The sequence below is a fragment of the Gavialis gangeticus genome, unplaced genomic scaffold (assembly GCF_001723915.1).
Source record: "Gavialis gangeticus isolate Ggan-Ray unplaced genomic scaffold, GavGan_comp1, whole genome shotgun sequence".
Taxonomy (NCBI): domain Eukaryota; kingdom Metazoa; phylum Chordata; order Crocodylia; family Gavialidae; genus Gavialis; species Gavialis gangeticus.
In genome coordinates, this window is record NW_017729027.1 from 44,728,420 (window position 1) to 44,742,930 (window position 14,511).

At 40.8% G+C, this 14,511-nt stretch overlaps 1 protein-coding gene across 1 annotated transcript in view; it reads right to left on the reverse strand.

Moving 5' to 3' along the window:
* Positions 1-14,511, reverse strand: part of MYOM2 (myomesin 2) — a 135,162-nt gene that overhangs the window by 69,561 nt on the left and 51,090 nt on the right. The window contains exons 7-12 of the mRNA XM_019520605.1: positions 12,561-12,649; positions 12,427-12,477; positions 11,961-12,125; positions 6,466-6,627; positions 3,103-3,244; positions 927-1,126 (exon numbers count right to left, since the gene is read on the reverse strand). Coding sequence (XP_019376150.1) covers positions 927-1,126; positions 3,103-3,244; positions 6,466-6,627; positions 11,961-12,125; positions 12,427-12,477; positions 12,561-12,649 — 809 coding nt within the window. The remainder of the gene's footprint in view (positions 1-926; positions 1,127-3,102; positions 3,245-6,465; positions 6,628-11,960; positions 12,126-12,426; positions 12,478-12,560; positions 12,650-14,511) is intronic.

Consider the following 14,511-nt stretch of genomic DNA (forward strand, 5'->3'; position numbering starts at 1 on the left):
CTCACATTGAATTACTTACATGAAAAGTAATGGTGACAGTACCATGCTGTTTAAAGAATAACTAAAACGTCCTAGTATTTTACTGTTAATTGATGTTCTCTGGCATAGTTGCAAGGCATCATATTATCAGTTGAAATTTGGGGTTGAGGACTACCATGAAATGGCAGTGGCAACTCAATGTTTACAGGAGAGAAGTGACTATGATACCTGTGCAGAGGGCCAGTGCAAAATAATATACATTTGGCATTAGAAACACAGAGCCTTTGTGTTGGCCTTTTGAACAGAGCTAAATCTGAGCTGAAAGGAATGTCCATCTAAACTACCCTCCCCTGTGACAGACTACAATAGTCAATACTTTGAGCAGTACTAGAGATCCTACCCATCTGCCTGTAAATTTGAAGTTATTTTATCAGGGGTGCCTAATGTGGGGGAAGAGAGGGATATGCTAGAAATGACAGCCTGAGGAAGAAGACTGAGACTTTTATTGCCTGTGAATTCAAACAACAAGTATTTTCTATTCAGCTAATATAGATATATTGGATAATATTTTCAAAAGTGTCTTTAGTAGCTAAGAGAATGAAGTCTATGGAAAGTCAATAAGTGGAGCTCCTAAGCTGCTACTTCATTTTGTTTTCTTTATTAATGCTATCCATTGTAGTCGCGCACATTTCTTAGATACTGAATTATCCTGCAAATATGAATGTAAATGAACTGGGACCATTCAACACCTGACAAGTACCTAATATGGATCTTTTTGCCATTATGGGCATCTCTGTCTTATAATTAGTAAGAGGGCCCACACAAGAAAATAATGTAGGTAAAGGAGAGGTTCAAAACAAAGAGATAAGTATTGCCCAGAAACAAAACCTTTCCTTAAAATTTAAATGGTAAATACAGAACTGCTTCTTAGTGCTTGCAGTACTTACTTTGTAACCTGTCCAGGTCAACAGGATCAAGAGCTGCAACTGGGTCAGAGACTCTCGAATGCCTGCTGATACCCACTTTGTTCACGGCTCTCACACGGAACATGTAAGACCGTCCCTCAAGCAAGCCGGTTACAGGATATTTGCAGATTTTGACTGGAGCATCATTGCACTGCACCCAGTTTTCAGTGCCTACTTCACACCTTTGAAACAGAAAATAAAATCATTGATCAGCATTCCAAAATAAACATATGCAATTAGTACATACCAGGCTTACATCCATACAGAGGCTCAGATCCATAGCTGACATAAATGAGTCATCCCTCACTGGCTTTTAGGAAGCCCCCTGACTGATACCAGGTATGGGTTTAGCCCACAATATTAACTAAGAAATATAGTTCTGTTATACTTCATTTTCTCTGACCTTTCCAAATTCAGTCTAGCCCTACTCATATCCATTCAGAATACTACCGCAAAGATCATGTTCTTGGTACGTTGTTTTGACCTTGTCACCTTTCTCTCTTCCTTAGCTCTCTGTTCTCTCTTGCATCATAATACTTGTGTTCATTTTCAGGACCCTGAATAGCCTATTCTCATCCTACCTGTCAGCTCTTATTCACCTCTCTCTGGACTCTTATCCATTATTCAGTTCCCACCTCTGACAAGACGATGATGATCTCCATTACCTACTTGTGGTTTTTCCCAGGCTGCCCCTCACATTTGGGAAAAGCTACCATAAACAACAGCTAGAGTTTCATTATTCTCTTTGAATCTTTCTTCCCAGTTGTTACTTTCTGTGATGCTTACACTGCTGGTAATGTTAGCCAATATTAATCTCATGTTTTCTTGTATGCCACCCCACCACCACCCCAGTCTGCCTATATGTATTCATCTGTTGTCTCCTATCTTATACAATGACTTAAGATCTTTGGGGTAGGAGATGTCTTTTTGTTCTGTACAGCATCTACCTCATAACTAGAACATTTCAGCGCTACAATAATCCAGGTAATAACAACACTACAAAAGGAGCAGTACATTAATTCATCCATGATCTACAGACCATTTAAATGCTATGCTTTATTCTGAGCATTTAAATGGGCTTAAATAATACACATATATTGTTGAGTCCTCAGAGGCAGAATAATTTCTCCCCCAGTGATAACCCTTTAAGAGTGGTTCAAGACTATCTCCAAGAAAAAACAAAAGTATTTGGCATACAAATAGCACAGTGCAGAAATAGGTAAAAATGTATTGCAAAAATGAGTAACTACTAAGTTTAATATAGAACACCAAATATATTGAAATTATATCAGTAATATTTTGTAATAGTAAATTGCCATTTTTTAATATTAAGGTTCAGATTCTCAGGCTCTAGATATGATGAATTTACATCAATGTAGTTGTTTATTACCTTTCTAAAAAAAGGATCAGGCACACATGTACAGCCCTGTACCACTGTAATTCGCTCAGATCCAGTGTAGAATTACCCCAGGGAAAATCAGAGGTAAAATGACACTAGTGTATGTTACACTAGTATTAGGTATCTCATGTCCTCAGCATATACTAGTTAGCCTTTGGCTTAAAGAATGTAGGCTAATAGTAGCTCGCTCACCCACTGGTGAGGCACTGAAATAGAGTCTACCTCATGCAGTTAACTTACTTATCTGTCTTCTTCAAATCCTAGTATAAATTACAGTGGGATACAAAACTGATGTAAATTACTTTAGTGTAAATGTGTTCTCTCACCAGACCCTTGGATACATTTGTAAGAAGCAAGCAATGCAGAAGGGGAAAGCTAAAATGCAGATTCAAGTTGCCTCTACTGAGCAGAACCCAGGCCAAAATTCAGAACCAACAGAGAGGAGCTATAATGATGGTTTAAACTGCCCACTTACTCTTCTCTAGTTTGGATTAGCTCTTGCCCCAAGCTAGCAAACACTGCTAGAAGGAATCATGATGGATTAGGGGACGTGGCTTGAACCCTTCTATATTCCAATGGTTGCCAACCCCTTTAATGGTTCCTGGAGAATTATAATAGTCCTGAGCCTCCTCTAGATTGTTCATGGACTAAACTGTCCCCAAACAGTCCAAATATTTGGGTGGAAGGTATAAAAAATGTGATTTGTTTCAGTACATGTATTTTTTGCAGACAAAAAATAAATTGCAAATGCACACCCACCTATCAACAAAATATCCAAAGACTGGACTCTCCTCGACTGTATTTGGCGGTTTCCAGGTAACAATGACATAATCTCTGTTAGCATCATGGCACTTAACATCCATTGGAGCTCCTGGCGCCCCCATGATTAATGCATCTGCATCTATACCAGAAAAAATAAGTATATTGGATTTGAGTAGGATGCTCCCCAGACTCAGCAGCTACAACACAGCAAAAGTAAAGTATAGTCACTGTTCAATTCACCAATATGGTATTCCCACTCTACGTCAGTCAGATTCTAGTGTTTTCAGTGTGGCTAAACCACATTAAATTGAAATAACGTACTTGTGAGTAATGATTGATAGGCTTAAAAACCTTGCTGATTTACTTTCTGTTGATAGAGATGTGAAAGAGGCCCCTGGAAGACATGAAGTTAAAGGTTCAATGGGATCTTATGTACAATCCCTACAATGCAAGGCACGATGCCACATGTGTATGCAGGAGACATGATTATGGGATCCAGCATCAGTTTCCATCATGACATATTGCTGGTGCAGAGGAAGCTGGGGATCCTGATACCTGCAACTGGAAGCTCTGATCAGCTGATCTGCAGCATGAGGGTGCACCATGTGCTTCCATAACTGATTCGCGGTTCCAGCTGCAAGATCACATGGTGTGCCTCCACTGCTGGGACCCTGGATCCACTGATTGGCATTCCAGGCCACTAGGGTGCAGTGGGTTGCTTGATTCCAGCTGCTCCCTGATGGCTGGGAGCCCCAATCTGCCACTGCTCCCAGTCAAGGAGGCATATCAGAGTCAAAGGCTCCAATACTTCCCTGAGGCTGGGAGCGGCTGCTGATCACTTCTCTTTGCCTTAGGGATGCATCAGAGCTCTTGACTCCAATATGACCCCTCACCTGGGAGTATCAATCAGTTGATCTGCACTCTCAGCTTCAGAAGCACAGGGCTCTCATGTACTTTGGAGGCTGGGAGCCACAATTAGCTTGGCCATACATTCAATTAATAGCAAGATGGGAACCAGCTATAAAATTATTACACATTTTGTGTAATAATGTTGTGGTTTATTCCTTGTATCACTCCATTAAGTGCATTAATGTATGGCTAGATAACTACTAAACACATGATTAACTGCTTAATCATTTCTTAAGCATAACATGTGCCAGGAACCATACACCCCAAAGATCCATAGACTTCCAATGAGAGGTGAAAGCTTAACAACCTTATTTGATTCCGAAGCCCAATTAAAAGCTAGATCTCAGCTATTCACATGTCAAAAAGTGGGACTTAACGAAAAACAACATGTTGCCGGGAAAAAATAGCTTCCTAGGTCAGTAGAGTTATGAACTTCTACTACTTTTCTAAGATTACTTCTTAATTGAGATGCTAATAATCCTAATTAATTTCCTTAATTGAGATACCCATATGCATACAGGGGAGCATTGATGTTGAAGAACCCAGAACTCCAGAAAAAGACTATTAATAGGGGAAGTTCTCAGCCTGCCAGAAAAGGGTTATACGTATACTGCATGTGGCCTGCATTTATCTTTTCTTGGTTTCTCTTGATTGTTAAGAGAAACAATCACCAAACATAAGCCTCATCTTCAGATTGCTCCTAAAATATGGCTGTTCCCTGAATGTTTTCAGCATGGCACAGTGATTAAAAAAAAAAATCCACCAGCTGGCACAAGTCATTGCTAATCATGCTGTGTCTTTATGCAGGAGTCCAGTTCCTGCTAAAGTAACACCACAGAGAAGTGCCAAAGAGTCTTATACTACTTTACCCTAATGCAAAGGCAAGAGCACTAAAAGGAGTTATTAGGACTGGGCTCCAACATGATTGGCTAGGGTTTTGTCTAAGGAAATGAACTAGAAACAAAGCCATAGCAGTTTGTCTTCAGTGACAGCAAAGAGGCTGAATAGTCATCCTAGGACATATAAGGCCAGTGAAGTTTGTGACTAAACCCACAACAAAGATCTACAGCCCTCCATAGTGGCCCTGTCTACTCACCCCCCTGCTGTGCTATGACAGTCTGAAAGAAAACTGTGAGGAAGACTTCATGTAAGCTGTGGTATGCCTCTAAACTGAACTCACCAGATCCTCAACATGTATTAATTAGCTCCATTGACTTCAGTGGCATTATACCAAGTTTTAGTCAATGAGGATTGGACCTGAAGTGCTTAAGAGAGTTAAAGAGCTGCACAGCAAAACTTGCACTTATTTTTAAAACAAAAGAGATGGAGAGGCAGGTTATGCCCACAGATGTGCATGGGAGCTTGCATTCACATCAGTGGGGGTTGTGATCAGTGACAAATTTTTACCTTTATTCTATTTTAATGTCTTCATCTCCTTTTTCTTTGTCTCTCCCATTAAATGTGTATTTTTTTGACAAACCAATATTTCTTTTCCCTTTTTCCCACAGGTGTTACCCATAGGACTAGACTGTGATTGCCACTGAGGAAGGTGCACAAATGACAGAGAACCTTTTTTTTTCTCCTTCCTCAATACCCCCTGTGCAAGGGTCAATAATAACTCAAAGATTGATATGGCCTGTCCTTGTCTAGTTGTGATTAAAGCAAAAGCCATGACAAAGAGGAGGGACTAAATGCAGGCATGTTCAAGGACCTCTCAGTAAGACGAGCTGGCCACCACAGCAAGCCATGTCCACTCAAGAAGAGGGCAGACTACACAAAGACAGGCTCCCTAGCTTTTTGGGAAAGAGCATCTTTCAGGAAAAAATGACTGCTGAAGCACCCCCTAAAATAATTTGTCTGCTTTGGCCCTGATACAGACCAGTGGAGTAAATTAGACATTTTTATAATGCCATTATATAGTTTTCTTTTGCAGTTCCTTCACTATAGAATCCTAGAGAAGTAAGTCTGGAAGGGACCTCCAGAGTTCATCTAATCCAACCCTCCACTCCACCAGAGGCAGGATCATCTCTACCCATTCTATACAAAACCATTGTCTAACCTATTAGTAGAACAGCATATCCAACACAACCACAAAGCATAACAACCAAACCTGACACAGGTAAAGCAGGGGGACAACTGCAGCCAGTGTTCTGCTGCTGCAGGGTCGTTAAAATACTCTTGAGAGATCCAAGGAAGAGGGCCACAACCCTGCTACAGAAGAAGTCAAAAAACCCAGTCTGACCATGAGCGAAAATTCATCCCAGACCCCAAATACAGCAATTGGTCTGACTCTGAAGGGAGGGGCAAGACCCTCTAGCTGGGAACCTCCAGATTTAAGTCTCAGCAGAAGCACTGACACACCCCCATCAAAATCCCCATTATGTTGCTAAGTGAATTCTTTATCCTATTGCATTTGCTAAGTTGTTTTCAAATGAAGAATAAAGACCATACCTCTGACAAACAGGAATGCTCTATGCTCATTCACCCCTCCTTTTGTAACCATGCGCAGGGTATATAAACCTTCATCATCCTTATTCAGATGGGTGAAAGACAGGGCTGCCTGGCCTTCTCCAAAGAACAGATTTGTCCACTTGGATTCTTTTATTAGGACATCTAGAATGGAATAGCAAAAGGGCATGTTTCAATAATCTAGCAAATAGAAATCTTCATCCAAGCACACTTTTGTGCTCATCAGGCCTGCCATTTCTGCAGCTTTGCTCAGCATGATGGTGCTTTAATGCTCTGAAAATCCTATCTACAAGGACTTAACTGTGTCCCACCAAATTCATTTAATCAATTAATATTAAATGAGTGTACACTTTTGCTCTGCTATTATGTACCTACTACAGAAATAGGAATGATTTCCCTTTAACCTCATTTTAACAAGCCAACAAGGAAGGAATTTTAATCCACATTTTGAAACAATGCTATGAAAACCAACAATACACAGTTATGATTGCAATAGGTAACTTCTATCCATTTTTATAAACTTTTCTGCCTATTCAGGTCAAGTGTCAGATTAGTCAAACTTCTCTTTCTTCAAATGTAAAGACAAGATTTCAGTTTAATCTGAAGCCTGCTATAAATATACACCAAATTTTAAATCCTCCAGACATGCCTGCTGAGCAGTGTATCAAATTAAATTTGAATTTTTCACAGGTGAGAGGTGGTGACCCATGATTAATGTTAATTAAACTGATTGACTAGTGAAATTGGAGCAAAGGAATGAGCAGAATATTTTACGCTGGTCAAGGGAGTTCCTTTCTATCCCTTTTTTAAATAATTGATTAGAATACTTCTGATTGTTAACTCCTTGAGTTCTCTTCTATACAAACCTATCATAATTAGTGCAGCAGCTTTACATTCAAATTTGTCTGAGGGCTTTCTATATTTATTATCATGATCAGGGATCCTAGTTTTCTCTGATAAAAAAATCCTCAATTTTCAGGTTAACAATAGTAACCCCAAATCCATATTTTTCCATGATTAAAATGAAACACCACTAATGCATAGATTTATATATACAGTGGTGTTTCATTTTGATCATGGAAAAATGTAGATTTTGGGTTACTTTTCATTGGCCAAAAATTTGGGGATTTTTTTTTAATCAGAGAAAACCAGGATCCCTGATTACGATGCTCAAATAAACTTTGAAGCAGATGTGCCAAAAGTTGCAGCTTAGTCATTTTGGCCAATTAATATACTTATAACTACACAAGTGAACTAGAAATGGGGGGAAGTGTGTTACATCTTTAAATGTCAAAGGCTACAGTCATGCTCCCATTTGCTTGCTCTTTGTCCATGAATCATTCACTTGTAGGTATCCAGTGGACCAACTTCAACAGGAGGCATGGAGAGTACCCTAACCCCTTTTAGCCCATAGTTTAGTAACCAAGGCACTTTCCTGGGAAGTGGGAGGTATATAAATTCAAATCCATCCCACCAGAGATAAGTCAGAAAGTTGTATTCTAGGCCTATTTCAAAAGTGTTCTTACCACTATGCTATTACCACCGTGTGTCATACTGAGCTTCATATGAGAAGGTTATTAGGCATACTATGACCTTGCCTAAGGAGTTAGATAGAATTTATGTGCATCCCAGCCTTCATCTGGATTGCAACAGAATTTAGGCAGGAATGATGTAGGAATATGTGATAACCCAAATCTAGGTGCCTTGGGATCTTTTCACATCAAGTGAAGGTCTTCATGAATCCATGCAAACAAGAGGTTTTGTAGCTGCTGACCTGAGTCAATTTGGACCATTCTTTATTTCTTAGGCACTTAAATTCCATCTAATTCCTATTTAGAAACCTTAGAAGTTGAATAGGATCTGACCCACAGCTCTATTGACTCTATAAGGTTTCTCCAGACACCAATATAAAGCTATAAACAGGCATTGTTTTTGTCATGGAATCAGGTGTCCCATAATATTTTCCAGCAGAACTGATCCAATTGATTGTCAGATACAGATGTTGCCCAGAACTATTGTCCCACAGCATCAGTCCCCTGCACCTCCCAGGGCTTCAGATCCAACAAGACAATGTTGTTGGGTGCCTGGTCCCCATCCAAGGTGCATGTCTACAAGCACAAAGCAGGGAACTGAATGAAAGATACACCCTAGAATTGCCTGCCCAGGATAGCTAGAGAGAATGGGCAGCCCTAGGCTGCAGGGATCAAATAGGCAGCTGCCACAGTACAGTGCTACAAACTATTAATAGGAATCACCATGCTCACATTTTGGAGCATTTGGGGCATGACAAGGACATCTGTTCAACCATATTTTGTGCTGCAATATTTTTTTTCTGGCATGACAAGGGTAACGTCTGTTTGCAGCCTAAGTGAATGCAAAATATTTCACAATTTAGGTTCCTAATTAAAGGAAAACCTCTGATACCAGCTGAGCTAATATCCAAACTGGTTGTAGATGTACACACTTAAATTATTATTTCAGTGTGTTTCCTTGAGCATCTTAATTTGGTTAAAAGTGAGTCAGAGGTTTTAAATTGTCAGAAACTTAAAACTATTTGAAAATATTTGATTGAGATGATTTACATATTTACAGTTTACAGTTTGCTGGCTAGCAGCTAGTCTGAGTCTTATTAATTTTGAATATGTAATTTTCTTGTGTATAATTAATAGAAGTAAACTACAGAGATCCATCTCCAGTCTGTAGTGATTTATCATTTGAATAATGAAATAAAGAAATAAGGAAATGCATATTTAAATATCAACACAGAATTTCATGACTTGTCTGAAAAAGAACTTTAAAAAATGGTTATACATTGTTAGATATTGCTAGATCCATTATTAACCTTCCTGACATCCAAATTCATATGAGCTGGCCCTGGTTATAAAAATATCTGATATTTGTTCTAAAAATATCTGTGATATTTGTTCTAAAAATATCTGTAATATTTACATCTGTGGGATGTAAAATACACAGAAATAATATACAGCACATGAATTCTTACCATATTTGAATGAAATTCTACCTGTAACTTGTATGTAGGCATCGAAAACTCTGAGAAGAATAGATTAAGCCATATCTATTTCCTCAATGTTTCCTACTGGATATCTTCACTATCTTCTCAGTAAGTATGCTGGTTTTTCTAGATCCTTTCTTAGACACCTAACTTCCCCCATGGAATGGACAGTAGCTTACTAGCCAAGATGCTAATTTAGAGCTGTGGATTGGAGTACATAACTAACCACCCTACATCCTTTAATGAATTTATCTCTTCACAAAGCCACTTGGTTGTGACTTGTTTGTTTGAATATATGAGCATCTGGTTTTTGTGCCCATGGCCAGGGACAGACATTCAAAAAGCCGGAGCCTGAATTGATTCAATCTTTGCAGGTGTCCAGGGAGCGCAAGACTCTTCCTGACAGGAGGGCCGCAAGCGAGTAGTCAGAGCTGCCATGGACTGCGCGAGGCATGTGGCGGCACTGGGGCTCAAAGGAGGCCATAGCCCCAAGCTCCTCCCAGCGCTGCCACCACCATTCATGCTACACAGTCTGCAGCAGCTCTGCCTGCCCTGCAGTGCATGCCCCCCCCCCCCCAGCAGCACGGCCCTGCCACTGGGAAGTGGCTCACCGTCCTTAAACACCAGGACAGGGGCTACTGCCCCATAAGGGCCCTGCCCACTTGCCACTCCAGCAGCAGGGTCAGCAGCCAAGGCAGAGGCCAGTCAGCAGGGCCCCTTAGGTGAGGGGGCAAGGAGGGGGGTTATTCCCTGTCCTGCTGGTGTCTGGCAAATGGGGAAGGAGGGGCTTATCCTGCCACTCCTCCCATGCAGGGAGCAAGCAGTGGAGGTGGCAGTTGGGATGGGCAGACCCTGGCTGCATTCCCCAGAGGCAGTGGGGGTAGAAGGGAAAATAATCCCCCTATGTGACCTCTATGCCTCAAGGGATCATGCCTGCTGGCATTTAGCAGTGCTCTCCCACTGCAACAATGAGGGGGAGTGCCCAGCACACTCCAGCTTGGGTCTGTGCCAGTGGGACAGGGAGTGGAGAATTAAATCCCCTCCTTGGCCAGTTCATTCCAAGCCACTGCAGTGGCTGGCCACACCCCCGCCGCTGGAGCAGGCAGCAGAGAAATGCAGGTCTGCACTGATGGCACAGAGGAGGGGCGGAATAAGCCTCTTCCCTGCTCCCTTCTGGGGGCCAGCATCTGGCCAGGCCCCCGCCCCTGCCTGTCCCTGCTCCGACTAGGGAGCAGAAGGGCAGGGGCAGCCCTCCTCCACTGGAGCAGAGAGCACAGCCCAGCATGCATGCTGGGATGCTAGGGGACTCTGATTTAACTTAAGCCAGGAAGAGGTCTGGGACAGAAGTTGCATAAACCTCTTCGACCTCGATCAGTTAAGTCTGATACATCATTCAACCAGGTTTATCTCAAACTGGTTATAGCCATTTTGAAACTAGTTTATGTGCACTGAACTTATGTTCTGTTACAGGTTTAAACCAGTTTCTGATCACTTAAACCAGTTTATGTGTAACTTCTGTCCCTAGCCCGTGTGTGCGATCTAAGCTTTCTGAGAAGAAGGCAAGTCAAAGATGGCTGCAGATGAGTTCCAGGCAATGTACCCATTAGTTGCATAACTAGGATGGCATCAGCCCAGGGGCAATGTGTAAAGGGTGCACATGGATGCACGTGCACGCCTTGCACCCCTGCAAAAAGGCATTGCCAACACCCCACCACCAACTCCGCTGGAGGCATCTGCGAGTGGTCCATGATCGCCTCTGATCACCACCAACACTGCCGGCAGCCCCTGCAGGTCATCACCAACCCCTGGTCGGTGCTCACCACCCTCCCCACCCCGGACATTGCCAGCAGCATCTGCAGGAGCTCCCTGCTTACCGCCACCAAGCTCCCACTGCCACCACACTCCCAGTGGTGGCCAGCAGCGATCATGGAGTGCCTGCAGATGCCAGGCACATGTGCTGTTCATTCACCAATTTAAAGGAGGAGCCAGTACTCCATAAACCCTCTCCCCACTTCCTCTCCCACTCTCTTTTCAAGGCACCAAAGTTGCCAATTAAAACTCTGATCTCCAAATTCTATGTAACTATGTAGAATAAATGGTGATAGAAGGGAACAAAGATCTAGCAATAAGGGACTTATTAGTGGGGTCTGTAAACCTTAGGGTTGAACCTAAGTTCAAACAGTCTCTTTTAACTTCTGTTAAAATCTGCCTGTGTCTTAAGCCTAGCTGTCTTGGCATGAGTTTCTTACATTTTAGCATTCTAATTTTGCAAAGCAGTCACTCCAGTATAGTGAGACTTCAATGGAATATCTCTCCTGGGTGGGATAATTACAGAAGGTAAAAAGTTCTTTCAGGAGCATAAATTCTGAAACCCACAGATTTAAGGAGGAAGCTAAATGCATCTGAACAATCTGAAACTAATTTAAATGGATGCACGTTAATTACTGCATGAAAACCAGCTTACCGTCTCTGTACCACTCAGCCCGAGGTCGAAGCCTAGTCAGCTCAGGAGTTATCAGCATGGAACATTTGAGGGTAAGAGTTTCTCCTTCCACCCCAAAAGTGACATCAAACTTCTCCAAAAACTGAACATCAATGTGAGTGAAGCAAACATCAAGCGGGAAGGGCACTGAACATGGAGAAATCATAAGACACTTTGAGACTAGTAAATTGTACTTGGTACAAGCATATTATCTTCCAAAAAGCTTCAGCATGTGGAATGGATTGCTACCATACAGGACTGAACAATGCATGCAGCTGGAAGGTTAAATGTACCTGTATATCTTACCTTGTGACTTCTGAAAATTTAGAAAGTAAAGTCAGAAGCAAGATGTAGTGTTTTAAAAAATAATTTTACTGGGGCTACTGATTGGATAAAGAATCCACATTTTTTTCTCAAAAAGAAAAAGAAAAAAGGAGATGATGCTTACAATTGAAAGGTGATATGCCAGCAGGGAGTGGCTCTTCTTCCCCTCTGAACCCTACAAAACATAGACAATTAAGGTCCATATAAGAAAAGTACAATGTCTATTTTCCTTTTTTCTAAGAGTGACATAGGACTTACTTCTCACAATCACAGCAGCATTTGTCGATGCCTGCCCGTGGATATTTGTTGCAACTGCAGTATAGGTAGCGGTGTCATCAAAACTGGCTCTAAGGGGAAAAGAGGAAAATAAATTACAATATTTACAATTTTAAATACAAATAATGATCTATATTATGAATCAAGAGGTTCAAATCTTAAACAAAGTGAACCAGATTCCTTGCTAAGGTCACACAGACTGAAGGAGGGAAATCGGAGAGCTCAGTGTGCCTCCATCTTGGGTCTAGAACAGGTTTAAGCATCATGAAAGATTAATTAACTTGTGCAATAGAGAGTCATCCACCACATAGGAATAACTGAAGTATATAATGCACTGCCCAGTGTCCTTTCACCTGCCCCTCTAAAGGCTCCTGCATCATGCATTGTAAGAAAAAGAAATAGGAGACAAAGGAGAGGCATAAGAAACAGCAGGCCTTGGATGCTCTGATGTCTTTCTCTAGAGTTATCCTTGGTAGGTAGCTACAGGAAGGTTTTGTTGCCTTTATACCACTTGAAGACAGTGGAGCAGCCTGGGGAATACGGTTATCATACAATGGCTACAGATTTTGAAATAATTTGATTTAAATGTTTTTACTTATTTTAATGTAAAAATAGAAGCTAATTAAAGAAGTTGTAATCAATTTTTAAAAATCATTTTTGGTGCTTCACAGAGCTTATTGGTTGAGTAATTTATTTTCCACAGTTGCCTTTGATATAGTACTATCATACCATGTCTACATACCAGCTAAGATATGATTTCCAGTGTAAATGTCTGCATCCCCATTATTTTCTCTATAAGAGTCAACCAGAAGTAATGCTACCAAACCCACTGGTGTTACACATGTAAAAGTGAAGTAAGGAAAAAAGAAAATACCTTCTAGTCTTTTTTGGGTATGATCTGGGGTACTTTAAATTAAATTTTATATACAAATGCATGGCACATATATATTAGCTGAAATATTTTGGATGAAACTGTTTACAAAAATAGACATTCCATGATACCAGAATGTTTTACAAATTTACTTCAGCTTTTTTTCTGGAAAAAAACCCAAAAACAAAACAATTTTTGGGAAGTTTGGAAAATTAGGACGTTTTGACATTCTCAACATAAACCATTTTGATTCCAAAGATTTCAAAAGTTACTTCAACTTGAGTTTTTTAAAATATCTTAATACTCAAACCCAAAGCAAAATATTTTATTTGACCCAATATAAAAATTTCCCTCAATTTTCCTATGGCTTAAACACTTAGAAAAAATACTTGTGTCAATTTTTTTTCATGGTTTTATTTTTTAGAGTTGACATCAAACTGAAAAAATCAGGCAATTGATGTGTGCAATTGGCTCCTGCTTCTCTGTACTTCACACTCATTTGCCTGAGGTCTTGACTTGGAGTGTCCAATGAAAGGTGCAATGTTCAGTGTGCATGCATTCAGTTCCCTTGCAGAAGACTGACTCAGTAACATTCTGAAAACTGTCAGGTGAAACATGAACATATGGCCTCCAGTGACTTCTAAAAGGTTACAGACAAAGGAAGTGAAAGCACAGAGCAGACACAAAAAGGTTTGATGCAAACTGCTTCACAGGGTTGCAGACTTCATGTCATGCAGCATGTGTCACTGAAGTGACAGTAATGTTTTTCATCCACAGCGTATACTCTGGCCTGTCCGTGCTACAAAGTACGCTGCTCAGGGCACTTTATTTCAGAAATTCACCTCCTGATAGTGGTAAACATGCCCTAATGAAAGAGTCTAGATTCTACATTAGTATAAATGTACAGGGCTTATTGCACCGCCTAGAGGCAGATTTTGAATGATGCATTTTACAAAGCAAAGCATCAAAATGCTGAACATACCATATAAGTAAATATCAAAGAAAAAAATGAAAGGTAAATTGTGAAATTAGCTTGTATCATCACAAAAGCCAAAGATAGAG